The sequence below is a fragment of the Armigeres subalbatus genome, chromosome 1, assembly GCF_024139115.2.
Source record: "Armigeres subalbatus isolate Guangzhou_Male chromosome 1, GZ_Asu_2, whole genome shotgun sequence".
Classification (NCBI taxonomy): domain Eukaryota; kingdom Metazoa; phylum Arthropoda; class Insecta; order Diptera; family Culicidae; genus Armigeres; species Armigeres subalbatus.
In genome coordinates, this window is record NC_085139.1 from 280483033 (window position 1) to 280500277 (window position 17245).

At 41.9% G+C, this 17245-nt stretch overlaps 1 protein-coding gene across 1 annotated transcript; it reads right to left on the bottom strand.

Annotated features, from left to right (window-relative positions):
• Positions 1-3042: 3042 nt before the first annotated feature.
• LOC134207370 (uncharacterized) lies at positions 3043-6046 on the bottom strand. Its single transcript, XM_062683096.1, has 3 exons — positions 5627-6046; positions 5227-5505; positions 3043-4686 (listed from the first exon to the last, which is right to left on the bottom strand). The coding sequence occupies exons 1-3, from the start codon at positions 6044-6046 to the stop codon at positions 3043-3045; spliced, it is 2343 nt and encodes a 780-aa protein (XP_062539080.1).
• Positions 6047-17245: the final 11199 nt, after the last annotated feature.

Genomic DNA, 17245 nt, shown 5'->3' on the forward strand with positions numbered 1-17245 from the left:
TAGGTCCGGCAAAATAAGTTTTTGTTTTGCGATTATGGTGCATGACGGCTGCGATGACGCCGTCGACGGCACTGCCGACAGCAACACATGTTTTTTTTTCGGGAATCGCTACAAATCGTTTTACGATGATGGCAGACATAATGCATAATAATAACTGAGAGTGCAAGGCAGCAAGAGATCATCATCATTTGTAGGGAGCTGATGGAACACTTTTATGAATTTGAGATTTATCCGGTTAGATGATTGAAGTCTCCGCGTGCTACATCGCACATATTTGCGAAATATTTGTGTGCCACATAACTGCAAATAGTATTTTTTGGGTCTACCGCGAAGATCGTGGCTACGGTTGCCCTATCGTTACTATACGAACTTTGATAAATGTCAGTTCACCTGCGCATAAGATCATTGGCTTGACTCCACCGTAATCCCTACGGGAGGTAAGGTCGCCAAACGAATACTCGTCATCTAACAAGGCAGTCACGATCATGCTAAACAATTTCGTCACGACCAAGTTAGAACTCTTGCCGACTGCTCATGTACCGCCGTATTCCCTCCGTCCCGATAACCCTTTCTTCGTATTATCTTCCTACCAGTTTAAAGTTAACCAAAAGCCACAACAATTTATCGCTTTCTTCCGGTTTTGCACTCTTACCCTTTTGGGATTTAACTTTTGCGGAAACTTCTCCCGCAGCAATATGCTCTCCAGTATGTAAAATATGTGTACACGTGTTATTTTTCCATCTCCGGCCAGTTGCAGTCAAAGTCGTCCCTTTGGCTGTACTCGAGCTAACTTTGTAACTCGTTTCCCCGGGACGGACGAGGACCCGAGACATGCAGTCAGACAAAAACAGACAGAAACACACTGTTGTAGCAGCACTTATGATAATAAAACAACTTCAGTCCCATACATGGACGAAGCGTTTTACGACCGACGACCGGTCGGGAATCGGCTAACTTGTGACTGGACTCTGTGACTGGACGGTCGAAGTTGCTACAACGTCGTCGGGAAGTGCCCATCTTGTTCTCGTGCAATAAGTGCATATTATGTTTATTTTCTTAAGTTTCGCATTTTAACGTTTGGCAGAGAAGTTGGTCCTTGCTGTGCTGTGCGATGGCGATGTTGCGGTCAATTTCGCTTTCGTGAACCGAATTTGGTGTGAGCAGAAATTATATTTGCTTTGTTTATCGCTGTTACGAGATGTCCAACAAACTAGCATAAAAATATACGGTTGAGGGATTTGTTATGATGGAACTTCCATTTAATGATGTTTAGCTGTTTCTGACTAGCCGGGAAGTGATACTTTTTTCCCAGATTTGATAATAATAATATTTGACTAAGTACTGCCTTGTTCCCGTAACACGGTAGATCACTTTGGCGTAGTGTGTTGCGGTGTAAGATCTACCAAACAGAGCCCTAGTTTAATCCATTTTTTCTAGCAAGGGCAATAAGTTGTGGTAATTAAGGATTCATCGTATTTGGTCCCCGCTACCAACAGCAGTCTCAGAAATAAAACATGATTAATGTTACCTTGCAGACAGTTGAAAGACTCGAATTCCTTTTGTTTGAGGCTAAATTGTATGCAGCGGAAACAACTTTTCAAGCAATTAGTTAAAAAACCTCGGTACCCGGTGTTAGGCTGAACTGACTGCTGGAAAAATCGAGTTTAAATACGTACTAACTCTTCTTGAACTGGTGAACAATGGTAGTGAGAGGAACACACGGAAGTTCTTATTACTGAACAAATTATCTTGCTTGAAATGTAGACAGAGCTAAATCCCGGGTTTTAATCCCGGGTTTTTCACTGGTGATATTCTAGAAGCAAGACAAGGATGTGGCTAGGGCTCCGATGCATGGCCAGAAACAGTATTACTGTTCTGTTTTCTCAAGAACGGATTGATTTCCTATTGATAAGGGGCGCGCCTTCAATGGGATTGCTCTCCATGAAGGGTCTAAATAGCGAGACCTTGTCATGGTGGCCTTGAGGAAACAAAACAACAACTGTATCGAAACCGATACTGCATTGCGTCTCAATAGCACTGGAGTAATTCGACATGCACTTAAACACTAAGGATACGGGTAACGCTACAATAGATCTAATAATTGGTCGCAGTGGCACACCCGAACAGGGAAAAAAAGTACTGCCTTCATATTCCAACATGAAAACTTAGGAATTCTTTGTTTGTAAGAGTCCATAATGTAGAATTGTTTACAGAATAATAAAATTAGGAATTTAAATTTAAATATCCTCAGGATTCTCCACGGATATCATTACTATTCACCACTGGCGGAGCTAAGCTGGGGCACGTGACCCACCAAATCGGATATTTTCCCTGAAATTAAAATAAAATCGTTAAAAAAGCTCCGAATAAAAAACTGATTTTATTTCCGATTAAATTTTTTGGATAAATCTTGGAATTTCTTTGGAAACTCTGATATGTGTTTCTCCGAAAATTCTATTGGAAATTCCCTTGTAACAATCTTTCAGGTTTTGGTTTGGAACTTTGTTCGGGAATTCATTCTGTTCGAGAATTAGCTCAGTTGGGTTTGGTGTTTCAAATAAAATCCGCGTGTGTTCGATTCAAATGCTTTATTCAAAACTAAACTAAAATGGCGGAGGAAAAACTTTTCACGTTTCTTCTTCATCTTCTTCAGCAGGAACGCTCGCGCCAAAACGGATGTGCGCCAAGTAGCTCACGTCAAAGTCATCGCGCCGAGGGGCTCGTCGATTTATTGTCGTGACGCATAATCTTCTTCTTCTTCTTATTGGCATTACATCCCCAAACTGGGATAGAGCCGCCTCGCAGCTTAGTGTTCATTAAGCACTTCCACAGTTATTAACTGCGAGGTTTCTAAGCCAGGTTACCATTTTTGCATTCGTATATCATGAGGCTAGCACGATGGTACTTTTATGCCCAGGGAAGTCGAGACAATTTCCAATCCGAAAATAGCCTAGACCGGCACCGGGAATCGAACCCAGCCACCCTCAGCATGGTCTTGCTTTGTAGCCGCGCGTCTTACCGCACGGCTAAGGAGGGCCCGCATTATACTCCCCCCGTTGAGTCCTCAGGATCAACAGACGGAAGCAAACAAATCTTCGTAACAGATTGTCGAAACTCTGATGCGACCGTCTTGATAGTAACTACCCGAACTATTCCATCCGTTCCTGGATGAGTTGCCACGATACGTCCCATACACCATTGGAAAGGCGGTGTGTTCTCGTCCTTCAATACTACCAAGCTACCTATTTCGATGTTCGTTGTAGTATGCCACTTGGGTCGAGATTGAAGATGGTGCAAATATTCAGTCGACCAGCGCTTCCAAAAATGTTCCTTCATCAGCTGCACATGTTGCCAACGACTGAGTCGACCAACCTTCAGTTCATTGTACGATGGCTCTGGAATGCTCAAAGCCGATCTCTGGATGAGAAAGTGTGACGGTGTCAGCACTTCGATGTCGTTTGGATCGTTGGAAACCGGAATAAGTGGTCGACTGTTCAGAATTGCTTCACATTGCGTCAAGAATGTTGACATCTCCTCGAAAGTCAATTTGGTTTCACCAACAACTCGCTTCAAATGGTGCTTCGCTCCAGCCTCCCAGATACCGCCAAAGTGGGGGCTGCGTGGTGGGATGAAGTGCCATTGGATTCCCTTCGAGGCACAGAAATCATGCAACTTCCTCTGGTGTGCCTGGTCTTCGAAGAGTCGACGTAGGTCTGCCAACTCATGATTTGCGCCAACGAACGTAGTGCCATTATCGGAGAACATATTGGAAACAATTCCTCGTCGGCTAATGAACCGCTGTAGAGCAGCGATAAAATTTCCAGCTGTTAGATTTGACACCACTTCCAGATGGATTGCCTTGGTGGCCATACAAATAAAAACACATATGTACGCCTTATACACTACGGTTTTTCTTCCTGCTTCCTTGAGGTAAATTGGACCTGCATAGTCGACTCCCGTGTTCGAAAATACTGGAGCTGGAGTGATTCGATAATTCGGCAAATCTCCCATGTATTGACTCACCGGTTGAGGATTGTGGCGATAACACACATGGCATTTGGATATGATTCCCTTGATAAGCATCATCGCGTTCACAGGCCAATATCGTTCACGAACAATTGACAGTAGTCCTCGCTGCCCAACGTGGAAATTATCCTCATGAAGTTGTCGTAGAAGAATAGCAGTCACATGGTGCTTCTCAGGTAGCAGGATCTGATGCTTTCCGTCATATGGAATCGATGAGTATTTTAGCCGTCCACCAACTCTAATTACACCTTCTGTATCGATGAATGGAGCTAATCCACTATATTTGTTGCGCTTATTCACGTTGTTCTCCAGGGCATGATACAAATCGTCGAATGCTTGTTTTTGCACTAATTTTATTATGGCATGGATAGCACCATCCAATTCTCGCGCCGTGAGCACCGAAGTATCTCGTTGCTTAGTGCGGGTGTTTTTGATGAATCTTACCACATACGCCCACGCTCGCTGTAACCGCGGAAAGCTGCTTAATCTAGTCAGGTCAATCGATGGTTTCTGCACAGTAGCCATAATGACCTTTGGCTTGAGCTCAGGAATCTCGTTGTCATCCAGCTTGACCCGCTCTTCATCATCATCAGTATTCCTTTTCCATAGTAGGGAGGATGAATTCCACCATTTATCCATCGTCAAAATTTCCGCTGGTAGCTGGTCAAGTCGGCAGGGTTGTTTTCGGAACGAACATATTGCCAACGGCAAGCTTGCGCCAGCTCGAGTATTTCAGCCACACGGTTTGAAACAAATTGATTCATAGCAAGCGGTGAATTTTCTAGCCAACACAATACCACTTGCGAATCGAGATGAAGTTCCATAGCTGCAGTCTTTTTTCACCAGTCGAGCAAGAAGCAAAGCTCCACATAACTCCAAGCGTGGAATCGTCATCGGCTTCAGTGGGGCAGCTCTAGATTTGCTGCATACCAGATTCACGTCAATCTTTCCGTCAGAGGAGATGCACCTCGTGTATAATACTGCTCCATAAGCGCGTAGTGATGCATCTGCAAATCCGTGAAGTTCAACTTCGTTTTCGTTACCCGGGACAACGCATCGTTTTTTCTTTATTTGGTTCACTAGTGAAAGCTGTTCACGAAAATCAATCCACATTTTCATTTGTGTCTCCGGTAATACATCATCCCATTCTAATTTCAGTCGCCATAAATTCTGCATCAACATCTTCGCCGTCTTTATTACTGAACCAAGGTAGCCGCATGGGTCGAAAAGACGACCAATTGCCGAAAGAACACTCGTTTTTGTAGGCACCTGCCCGTCGAGAGGAGCCACATTGAATCGGAAGTAATCATCGTGTTGATTCCAGATGAGACCCAGCGTCTTGATCGCGTTGTTAATATCAGCATCTTCAAAATTGGCTTGCGTTTCTTGCAGTTCAATCGGAATGTTGTTCCGAACGATTTCACTGTTGGAGCAGAATTTGTGGACGCCAAATCCACCACGTCGAAGAATTTCCGCTAGCTGTTTATAAATTTCTGATAATTTCGTCGTTTGTATTTCCCCCGGTGAAAAAATCGTCAATGTAGCTGTTTTCTTCGATGACCCTTGCTCCAGCTGGTAATTGCAATGCTTCATTTTTTACCAACTGCATCAGAGCACGTGTCGCCAGATAGGGAGCGCTAGCACAACCGTACGTTATAGTTGCTAATTCAAACACTCCAATTTCGTTCTTGGAATTCAGCCAAAGGATTCGTTGGTACTTCCGATCGTCTTCGTGAATTTGCACCTGGCGGTACATCTTTGGAATATCCGCTGTTAGCACAACTGGATAGCAGCAGAATCGCAGTAGGATAGTGATCAGGTCCTTTTGTACCGTTGGACCTACTCCCAAAACGTCGTTTAAGGAAACACCAGTAGATGTTTTCGCTGATGCATCAAATACTACACGTATTTTTGTAGTAGTACTTGATTCTTTGTATACAGCATGGTGGGGTAGAAAATAGCAATGGTCTGGTTCGTCGAAAACTTCCACCATGTGTCCCAGCGTCTGATATTCAGTCATGAATTCGGTATAACGAGCGTGTTTCGTTTCGTTGGTGAATGATCGTAGTAGCCGATTAAATCGACTTCGAGCTGTTTCTAAGGAGTCGCCAAGTTGACCCTTGTTTTTGTTGAATGGTAACCTGACAGTGTATCGACCGGTGTCGTCACGAAAATGCGTTTGCTCAAAGTGCTCTCGATGGCCTGTTCTTTCGCTGTCAGTGGCGATGCTTCTTGAACGGATTCTAATTCCCAGAACTTCACGAGTGTATGAATAATCTGCTCTTCGCAAATATTCAGCTGACAATTAGCTCTTGGATGTCGAGGCGAATGCGTTTTCACCGGACCGCTGACGATCCAACCCAGATCGGTCTCCACCAACATAGGATTTCCATCTCCAAGCTTCACGCGTCCATTTTTCACGAGGGCAAAAACAGTTCTGCACCGATGATCATCTGGATCTCCTGAGGTTCGTGGAACGACGGATCCGCAAGTGCTGCGTTAGGAGGAATGCACCATGAACGGATGTCCACTTTCATCATCGGAAGATTTGTAGTTATTTTGGGAACCACCAGGAAATCTAGAATGGCGTTAAATGAATTAACGCGAGAACTGATCTTCGTGCGTAGTTTATACTAAACTCGGGTTTCAACGTTATTGAGTCCGCTGATCGGTAGGTTGATATTGTCCATTACCAGGTTCAATTGCCTGGCTAGCTGTCCAAAAGCGCACGACACGGGACCGTCTTGTTTCCAGATCCAGATACAATCACTTCTGCAGTGGAGAGGAGAACCTGTTGCTTTACCATCAGCGACGTTGCATAATTCACAGATCCAGCTTGCACAGCGACTTCTTGGTGTTCTTCAGGTGCCACAACTTGATCACTATCGGGCTTCTTAGTGGTGCTTGGCTTTTCTTCATGAAGAAGACTATGATGCTTACGCTTGCAACTCTTACACGACTTATCCGAATTGCAGTCGACAGTACGATGGCCACGACGCAAGCAATTGAAGCATAGACCGGCTTGCTTCACCTTGGCGTATCGATTACTAATGCTCAGCTAATTGAATTGACCGCATTTGTAGATGAGATGGTCACCATTACAGCAGTGACACAGTTCCTTTGTCTGCACAAAGTTCCTCGCTTGCATCATCTTATGTTCTGGTTTGCTTCTTTGTTTCGTGGTATTTACTGCTCGCTGTACAGCATATCCAGTCATCTTCTGCAAAATACGAATACGTTCTCGTAGGTCGGAATTCGCTTGCACTTCCGACAAGTTATCGATCAAGCTCTTCGGATTTTTGCTTCGACTCACTTTCGGTGTATCGCCGTCACTCATTGGCACAGAACCACTTTTTCGGATAACGTGATTGACACGATCCGACACTTTTTCTTCGATTGTTCCAATCTGTTTCTTCGCGAAAACGATTCAACACGATTTTTGGTTGGCGTGTATCGAACACGATCCAAAACGTTTCGCGACCGCACTTACTCAACTATACGTTACTATACTATTCAAAATTCCATCTGAAATTGCTGCCAGAGTTATTGCAGAAATTTTGTTATAAGATTTTTTCCGAAAATTTATTAAAGAATGAAATAGAAAATCCTAATGGAATTATCGGAAGGGTTTCTAACGAAAATGTCAATGGAATTTCCAGATGAAATTTCTGACGGAACTCTGGAAGTATTTTCTGAATTATTCCTAAAAGAATATCTGAATGATTTTCTGATTTCCGAAAGAATTTCTACAGCAATATCCGGAAGTCTTTAAGAATTTTTAATTAAATTCATTTCTGAAGATTTCATTCTGAATACATAAAAGGAATTTCGGAAGAATTCTAAGCATTGCTTCCTAGAGTTTTGGAAAGGATTTCTCGTTTAACTTTTCAGGACCTAAGTAACATTTTTTTCATGAATTAATTTGAGTACTGCAATCAATAGCTTTCATGTTGTTCTGCTGATTGCGCTATTCAAATTAATTCATGAAAAAATGTTACTTAGGTCCTTTTGAAAAGTTGAAAAGCGAGATTTCATAAGGAATTGCTGGATGAATTTGTTTGAGAAATCCTAAAACAATTTCTGATGCAATTAATTAAGAAATTTGAAAAAGTTCATAATTCAACTTCGACAGGATTTACTAAAAAAAAATTCAAAAGAATTCATAAAGACATTCATATAAGAAATTTTCTTAAGGAAAATTTTTGGAAGGTTTTCTTGAAACAATTTCTTTATGTGTCCTTAACCTTCTTCGGATATTAGAAAAACTTACGAATAAGATGTTAGGGTCATATTGACCCAGAAATGTAAATGCTTATAAAACAGTCAAATTTTAACCGAATTACAAAGTTTATATACCGTTCGAAAGATAAACTCATCAATTTTGTGGCTATGTGGTGATATGCTGGTTCTGGAGACAATGGCCACCGGGAAACGACTTCCACGGGGACCTTGTCGGTCATATAAGGGGAGCATAGAAATCGCTCCATATATGCCTTTCGATCGCTAATTCTTCATAAATTCTCTTAAAACGGTAATGTATGGCCCATGAGAGGGCTTCCGACGAAAGTGGCCACTTCTGGTACATGCAAGGTGCCCCCGGGGAACCCGCAGGAGGGGACATTTCCGTTTTAGCGTGTTCCGTTGAACATTCTTCTCGAATGCTGATAGGAATTGTTATGCTGCTAGTGCTGCTAGGTAAGTGAAAGTCTGCTGGAAAACTACTACCACATGTCTTCGACTGCTATCGAAGTACCACCATTGTTTTGATCGATATTTTGCTTGCTCTTCGTTGTTGTTCATATCAAACTTACTTTGATGACTTGTCATAAGACGAGTTTATACAATCCCATGTGACAAGTGAAGACATTCCACTAAAAGCTCAAAATAATTTTCTTACTTTGATGCTTGATCTTGATCCAAATAAATTAGATATTGCTTTTTCATAATGAATTATTGGCAGTGGCTGATTTTCTACCCGCCACTTCCACATCCAGGCGCTATCGAATATGTGCAAATAGCCAGCATGAGTTAACCGCCAGAAATTTGTATGGCGGAAGACATCTAACGCGGGTTTCCTCAAAACAAGCTCATTTGTCCTCCAATCATTTCATTATGATATGGTAAATATGGTAGATAACATTTTTGTCTTCAAACATTTTCAGTAATTTATTATGCTAGTATGTTAAAATAGATGTCAATGCAAACTAACTGTTCAAATCCTAGGGTGGCTAATTTTTTCCTAGGGACGGTCAAGCTCATATCAACGGCGTTTGGTGGTCATCCTATGGACTAAGTCAAAGTAGATGCGACAAACACGTTTGGCAGTTTATTGATAATAATTATTAATCCTTCATGTGAATTACGTTTACTCCGGCAGACATCTAGGAATCAGCAAAAACGAGCCAAAGAAAGTTTCACAGAACGCATCCACTGCAGCAGCAAAGAAGACTACTACTGGCATCAATAAACGTAAGCGAGAAGCCGCCGTCAAACGTTCCTGTGAAGGTGAGATATATTAGAAATTGGGCAACCCACTTTCAGCGTGAATTGATGACAGATATGCAATAATACTATACTGCCGCTAACCGCAAGTCGAGCACATCTGTATATGGGGCTCCATATACAGATGTGCTCGACTTGCGGTTAGCGGCAGTATAACAGTTGACTAGTGAATAGCAGGCCATGATGACTCTGCCTCTTTCCTCGTCGGGCAACGAACGCATAAGACAGCATACAAGCGATCATAACCAACGGATAGCTCGATCGGCGGAATTAGGCCGCACAGTACCCAAGCTTTCGAGAGAAATCGTGCGTGTATGTCTGAATAAACCGTGGAAATCGCGAAATTCGAGTGACAAATAATCGCATAAAAAGTGATTCGTGTAAAAAAAAAACAACGTGGAAAACGACTCAAGTGTACATCGAGTATGAAGCGTGACTCTTCCTTGATCAAATGTTCCGAGAAAATTTAAAATCCATCGATAAACGGTTAAAGTCTATCATATTTTCGTAACGTTTTTCGATTTTTTGCAATCGTAAAGTAAAGCAAAGACAGACGTAGTTCTACTTCAAAATCTATCGGAAAAGATAAATCCAAAAAATATTTTGGACGTTCCTCTTAATATTTCTTCCAGAATACAAAGAGGGAATTATATGAAAATTTCGAAAGATCCTTCTTTGGGGATTTTTTTCAGTGCCAACAACACCTATACGGAAATTGCTTTAGGATTACCTTAGGAAATTCCTTTAGGAGTCACTTCAGAATATATTTTAAGAATTCTGCCAGTACTTTCTGCAAAAAATCCCTTTGAAAACTTTAGGAAGTAATTCTTGAAATTTCCCTCCGAAACTTCTTCAGAACTTCCTTCTGGAATTATTTAGAAAATACTTTCAAATGTATTTCAGGAGGAATTTCCGAAGAACAACCTAAATTGATTTGGGACAAGAATTTCTAAACGAATTTCTGAAGGAATTGTTGAAGGAATTTCCTAATGAATTATTAAAAGAATCCTCGAAAGAATTTCCAATGGAATTTCCAAGCAAATTCCTATTAGAATTTTTATATAAATTTTTAGATTTCTACTAAAATTCCCTCGGAAAATTTTAAGGAATTCTTTCGAAAATTCTGTCAAGAATTTCTCCGGGAAGTCCTTTGAAAATTCGGACAGAGGAAAAACAAAATCCTGTTTTGAATCTGGAATTAAAACTTGCCAAAAAATCAAAAACATCGGGATTGCAATCAATCCATCATCATACTTCTTCGGATATTCTCGAGAATTCCTTGGGAATTTTCATCAGGAGTTTTTTCGGAAATTTCTACAGTAATCATTCAGGTGATATTCCATAACTTTATTCAGCCGAGATGAGCTAGCCTATGGCTGCAAGTCTCGTTAATAAAGACATAAAAACTGTATTCAACAGTTCGTTCGGAAAAACCTCCCCCAGGGATTAATTAGATTAGTCACCTAGAAATTTCGCTTTCCTCTAGAAATACTTGGGAGATAGATCCAGAAATTCTTTTGGAAATGCATCCCATAATCCTTAAGGAATACTTGCATCTTGTGAATTTCTTCAGAAATTCCTTCCGAGATTTCTTAGAAAATTCCTTCGGAAATTCCAGAACGACTTCTTTCAAGACTTTTTCGGAAATTATTTTAGGAATTCCATCGAAAATTGCTTTTGAAATTTGGTCGGAATTCCTACAGAAAATTCTTCAGAAATACCTTAGGAGAATGCCTTCGGAATTTTTTTTGGAAATTACTTGAGGAATGTATGCGGCAATTGGTTTTGGAATTGCTACGAACTTTTTTTCAATCAAAATTGTCTTAGCAATTATTTAAGGAATATCCTAAATAAACTCTTTCAGTATTTCTTGAGAAATTCCTTTGGAAACTCTAGGAGGAAATTCTTGGAGTTCTCACGATACTTCTTCAGAATTTCATCCAGAAGTTCTTTCTTATTTTTTTTTTGTTTAAATCCCTTCAAACACTCCTATAGAAATTTATTCAGAAACTCCTGGAGATCTTCGGATTATTTTTTATTAATATATTTATTTGGTAGGCACCCTGTGTTCTTAACCGCTACCGCTCTACTGTGGTATTTTGTTGTACACAATACACACAGAATTTATTTTTAGATATCCATAATTCGTTATTGTTGTCGTTGCCAGTCCGTCTCAACGAGAGTTCAATGTGTCCGTTTGTCCATGCCGTGTATCCAATGATCGTTGCATTGTTAAGTTGCCATTTATCCGGGTAACGTTTGAGGAATGCTTCCGAGAAGAACAAGTTGTCAGTTGTCATCAGGCAGCCGTACGGTAAGGCGCGTACCCCAAAACGCTACCATGTGATCTGTAAATACTACGACTACGTAAAGCCAACTAAGCCCCCCCCTTGAGATCTTCGGATATTCCTTTTGATTTTTTTCTGGAATCACTTCTGAAATTCATTCTGAAATAACTTTGAGAGTTCTTTCATAAATTTCTTCTGGAGATTCCTTTGCTATTTCGTTTATGAACTCTTCTTAAAATTCCGTTAATGTTTCCTATTTCAATCTTTAAAAAAATCCCTGAAAAATTCTTCCAATCAAATTTCCAGAATAGTTCCTGCAGGCATTTCGATAAAAAATCATATAGTTTTACTAGAAGAATTTACAACGGATTACTTGTAGAAGTTTCTGTGGAGTTTCCGGAGAAATTTTTAATGTATTTTTTGAGGAATTCCTAAAAAGGTAAAGGAATTTCCGAATAAATTTAAGAATATTTTTTAGGATTGATTTTTTTGAATTTTCAAAAGAATGTCTTGAGGGGGAAGGGTCGTTTGGCCGAAACCCTTGCGGCCAAAAGTTGTTTGGCCGAACATACCATTAGGCCGAAAGGGTCGTTTGTCCGAAAGGATCGTTTGGCCGAAAGGGCCATTAGACCTAAAGGATCATTTGGCCGAAAGGGTCGTTTAACCGAAATGGTCATTTGGCCGGAGGGGTCCTTTGGCCGGAAGGGTCGTTTGGCCGAAAGGGTCGTTTTTCCGAAAGAGTCATTTGGCCGAAAGGGTAATTTGGCCGAAAGGGTCATTTGGGTGAAAATGTCATTCGGCCGAAAGGGTCATTTGGCCTAAAAGTTCATTTGGCCGAAAAGGTCATTTGTCTGAAAGGTTTCTCTGGCCGAATTGGTCATTTGGCTGAATAGGACATTTGGCTGAACAGGTCATTTGAAAAGTGAGAAATGAGGTGTAAGAAAAGTCTCTCACTTCTCACTGTTAAATATGAAGAGCGCGAAGTGGTTAGTGATATGTCTCACTACCCACTTCGCACTACTCAGTTTTCACAGCAAGAAGTGAGAAGTTATGAGTGAAAAGTGAGACGTCTAGCTTCTCATTCACCATTTCTCACTTCCCACTATGAAAGTGAGTTATGCGAAGAGGGTAGTGAGACATTTCACTACTCATTTCGCGCTTCTCACTTTTTACAGTGAGAAGAGAAAAATGAAGAGTGAGAAATAAGACGTCTCTCTTTTCATTCCTAATTTCTGCCGGGGAAGGTTCATAAGGCTACCATACAAATTAAAGGCCAATTTCATCATAACTTGATAATCAATTTAGCAAATTGATCCAAATCTGGCATGTTTAGGTTTTGGAAGGGAAGATACCCTAAGACGAGTTTTTACTATTCCTTCGGTCATTCCTCCGGAAGTTTTTTTGAGCCACTCCTCCAGAAATTTCTTTAGACCTTCGGAGATTCCTTCTGAAATTTCTTCTGAGCATTCTCTCGGAAAGCTCATTACAAATTATTTTAGGAATTCTTCGGAAATTTTATTTGGGAATTCCTTCGAGAATTCCTTTAGAAATTCCCTTTTGATTGTTTAAAGAAATTTTGAATGGGTATTTCCAAATATATTTCGAGAGAAATTTCATAATAAATTCTTGAAGTAATTTCCGAAAACCAACCTGAAAGATTTTGTTTTAAATCTTAATAAATTTCTTAAGGAGTTATGCAAGGAATTTCCCAGAGAATTATGAGAGCAAAAAACTAAAGAACGCTTCTCATACTAGTTCCTATTATATACATTCGGGATTTTTTTCAGGAATTTCTCCGGGAATTCTTTCGAAAATCGGGATAGTAGTAAAAAAAACTCTGGTTTAGTCTGGTATTAAAAACTTCATGAAAGCTAAGAAAAACAAAATATCGGTATTGCATTCGATCCATCATCATGCTTCTTCGGATATTCTCAAGAAAATTCTTGGGAATTTATTCTAGAAGTTGCTTCGAAAATTTCTCCAGAGATTTCTTGAAGTATTCATTCAGGTGATATTTCATAAGTTTATCCAAAAGTGCGTTCGGGAAATCTTCCAGACATTTCTGCGTAAAAATAACCCCAGGAATGAATGCGGTTAGTCATCTTGAAATTCTTCCAGGCAAACCTGAAGGATTTTCCTTACGTATTTCCGAGTAAATTTTAAACAGAATTTCGTAAGGCATTCATAAAAGAAAGTCCTTTCTCGTCAAAAATTGTATCTCGTTTTATTGCATCATTCGATTCTTTGGCTTATTTAAGGTCAACTTTCCCGAAGAAGCCATATTTTTTTAAGCCTCCAACTATTTTGAGAATCAAAAACAAAACCCGAAAAAGTACTGCTCATGTGAATCGGCCTGAAAAATTCACCCGATGTTCGTTCAAAGTCGGACAAATGTTAAAATCAGGCCAATCATAAAAAATAACAGCAATTTTTCGATGTTTTGTTTGAAATCTTAAAAATATTTAGAGTCGTCAAAAAAATATGGGTTCTTCGAGAAAATTGACCTTAAACAAAATAAAGAATCGATTGAGCGAATAAAAATTTTTGAAGAGAAAGGTCAGTTCGTAAAGGAATTCTTTGAAGAATTTTTGAAATTTTCTTAGAATTGACCTTTCCCGTCAAAAATTGTATTTCGTTTTATGATCGCAGTCGATTCTTTGGCTTAGTTGTGAGAAATTAGGAATGAGAAGAGAGACGTCTCACTTCTCACTCGTCATTTGTAACTGTAAAAAGTGAGAAGAGCAAAATGAGTAGTGAGACGTCTCCCTACCCACTTCGCACTACTCACTTTTCACAGCAAGAAGTGAGAAATGAAGAGAATTTTCTTTGGAAACTCCTCAAGATCATTTAAAAATTTAAAGAAGAGTTCTAAGAATATTTCGAAAATTTCTTCAGAAATTCCTTCAAGAATTCTTTTATGAATTTCTTCAGAAATTCTTTTGGAAATTTCATTGGAAATACGTAAGGAAAATGTCGGAAAATCGGCACGGCAAATGCTGGGTAAAGCGTACCATTGGTACTTCGCGTACCTGAAGGAATAAAATAGACCCCATCTCGCGGTCCTTAGCCTCTTACCCAGCAACTCCTGTCCCTACCTCCCCGCGGTGCTGGCCGGGATACGAGCAACCTTAGGGATGATCAGGTAACCGACCCCGGTGGGAACTATGGTCGTATGCTGACAGGAAGGGGGGTTTGCTCCTCTCCGGAGGTGCAAATCTTATTGAGCGTCTGTTCTCCATGTCAGGATCGGCTCACAACAGCGTCTGTTCTCCATGTTAGGGCGGCTGATCATCGTCCGAGTGCCAGCGAGGGACTCTAAGTGAAACTGTGCACCATGGTCCACCGGAAATAAAGAGGGATGGTCCTCCATAAATTTAGGGGATTTGGAGTCAGGCCCTGCAAGCCAGCCTTTGAAAAACCATTAGCAACGAACAATCAACAAGAGAGTACGGACCGGAACCATCGGCGAAGACCACTGCGACGAAAAGGGACTAGCGATTGGAAACTCGGTTCGTGGAACTGCAAATCTCTCAACTTCATCGGGAGCACACGTATACTCGCCGATGTGCTCAAGGACCGTGGATTCGGCATCGTAGCGCTGCAGGAGGTTTGTTGGAAGGGATCAATGGTGCGAACGTTTAGAGGTAATCATACCATCTACCAGAGCTGCGGCAACACACACGAGCTGGGAACAGCTTTCATAGTGATGGGCGATATGCAAAGGCGCGTGATCGGGTGGTGGCCGATCAATGAAAGAATGTGCAGGTTGAGGATCAAAGGCCGGTTCTTCAACTTCAGCATAATCAACGTCCATAGCCCACACTCCGGAAGCACTGATGATGATAAGGACGCATTCTACGCGCAGCTGGAACGTGAGTACGACAGCTGCCCAAGCCACGACGTCAAAATCATCATAGGAGATTTGAACGCTCAGGTTGGCCAAGAGGAGGAGTTTAGACCGACTATTGGAAAGTTCAGCGCTCACCGGCTGACGAACGAAAACGGCCTACGACTAATTGATTTCGCCGCCTCCAAGAATATGGCCATTCGTAGCACCTACTTCCAACACAGCCTCCCGTATCGGTACACCTGGAGATCACCACTGCAGACAGAATCACAAATCGACCACGTTCTGATTGATGGACGGCACTTCTCCGACATTATCGACGTCAGGACATATCGTGGCGCTAACATCGACTCGGACCACTATCTGGTGATGGTTAAACTGCGCCCAAAACTATCCGTCATCAACAATGTTCGGTATCGACGACCGCCGCGGTACGACCTAGAGCGACTGAAGCAACCTGATGTCGCCACTGCATACGCGCAGCATCTCGAGGCAGCGTTGCCGGAAGAGGGTGAGCTCGATGGGCCCCTCTTGAGGACTGCTGGAGTACAGTTAAAGCAGCCATTAACGACGCAGCGGAGAACAACGTCGGGTATATGGGTCGAAGTCGACGGAACGATTGGTTCGACGAAGAGTGCAGACAGATTCTGGAGGAGAAGGACGCAGCGCGGGCGGTCGCGCTGCAGCAAGGTACCCGGCAGAATGTGGAACGTTATAGACGGAAGCGGAGACAGCAGACCCGCCTTTTTCAGGAGAAGAAACGCCGCCTGGAAGAAGCGGAGTGCGAGGAGATGGAACAGCTGTGCCGTTCTCAAGATACACGCAAGTTCTATCAGAAGCTCAACGCATCCCGCAAAGGCTTCGTGCCGCGAGCCGAAATGTGCCGGGATAAGGATGGGAGCATCTTGACGGACGAACGTGTGGTGATCGAAAGGTGGAAGCAGCACTACGAGGAACATCTGAATGGCGCTGAGAGTATAGGCAGTGAAAGTTAAGGCAGCGGAGGAGATGACTACGTCAGTTCAGCGGACGATGGAAGCCAACCAGCCCCCACCTTGAGGGAAGTTAAGGATGCCATTCAACAGCTAAAGACCAATAAAGCAGCTGGTAAGGATGGTATCGGAGCTGAGCTCATCAAGATGGGCCCGGAAAAGCTGGCCACTTGCCTGCACAAACTGATAGTCAGAATCTGGGAAACCGAACAGCTACCGGAGGAGTGGAAGGAAGGGTTATATGCCCCATCTACAAGAAAGGCGACAAACTGGAGTGTGAGAACTTTCGAGCGATCACCATCCTTAATGCCGCCTACAAAGTGATATCCCAGATCATCTTCCGTCGTCTGTCACCATTAGTGAACGAGTTCGTGGGAAGTTATCAAGCCGGCTTCGTTGACGGCCGCTCGGCAACGGACCAGATCTTTACTGTACGGCACATCCTTCAAAAATGCCCTAACTAACAGGTCCCAACGCACCATCTGTTCGTTGATTTCAAGGCGGCATACGACAGTATAGACCGCGTAGAGCTATGGAAAATTATGGACGAAGCTGGGAAGCTTACCAGACTGATCAAAGCAACGGTGGAT

Coding starts and splice junctions, on each gene's coding strand:
- LOC134207370 (XM_062683096.1), bottom strand. CDS start 6,046: ATGACTGAATATCAGACGCTGGGACACATGGTGGAAGTTTTCGACGAA. Junction 5,506..5,626: donor CACGTGCTCTGATGCAGTTG/GTAAAAAATGAA, acceptor ATTTATAAACAG/CTAGCGGAAATTCTTCGACG. Junction 4,687..5,226: donor CATGCGGCTACCTTGGTTCA/GTAATAAAGACG, acceptor CGACTTGACCAG/CTACCAGCGGAAATTTTGAC.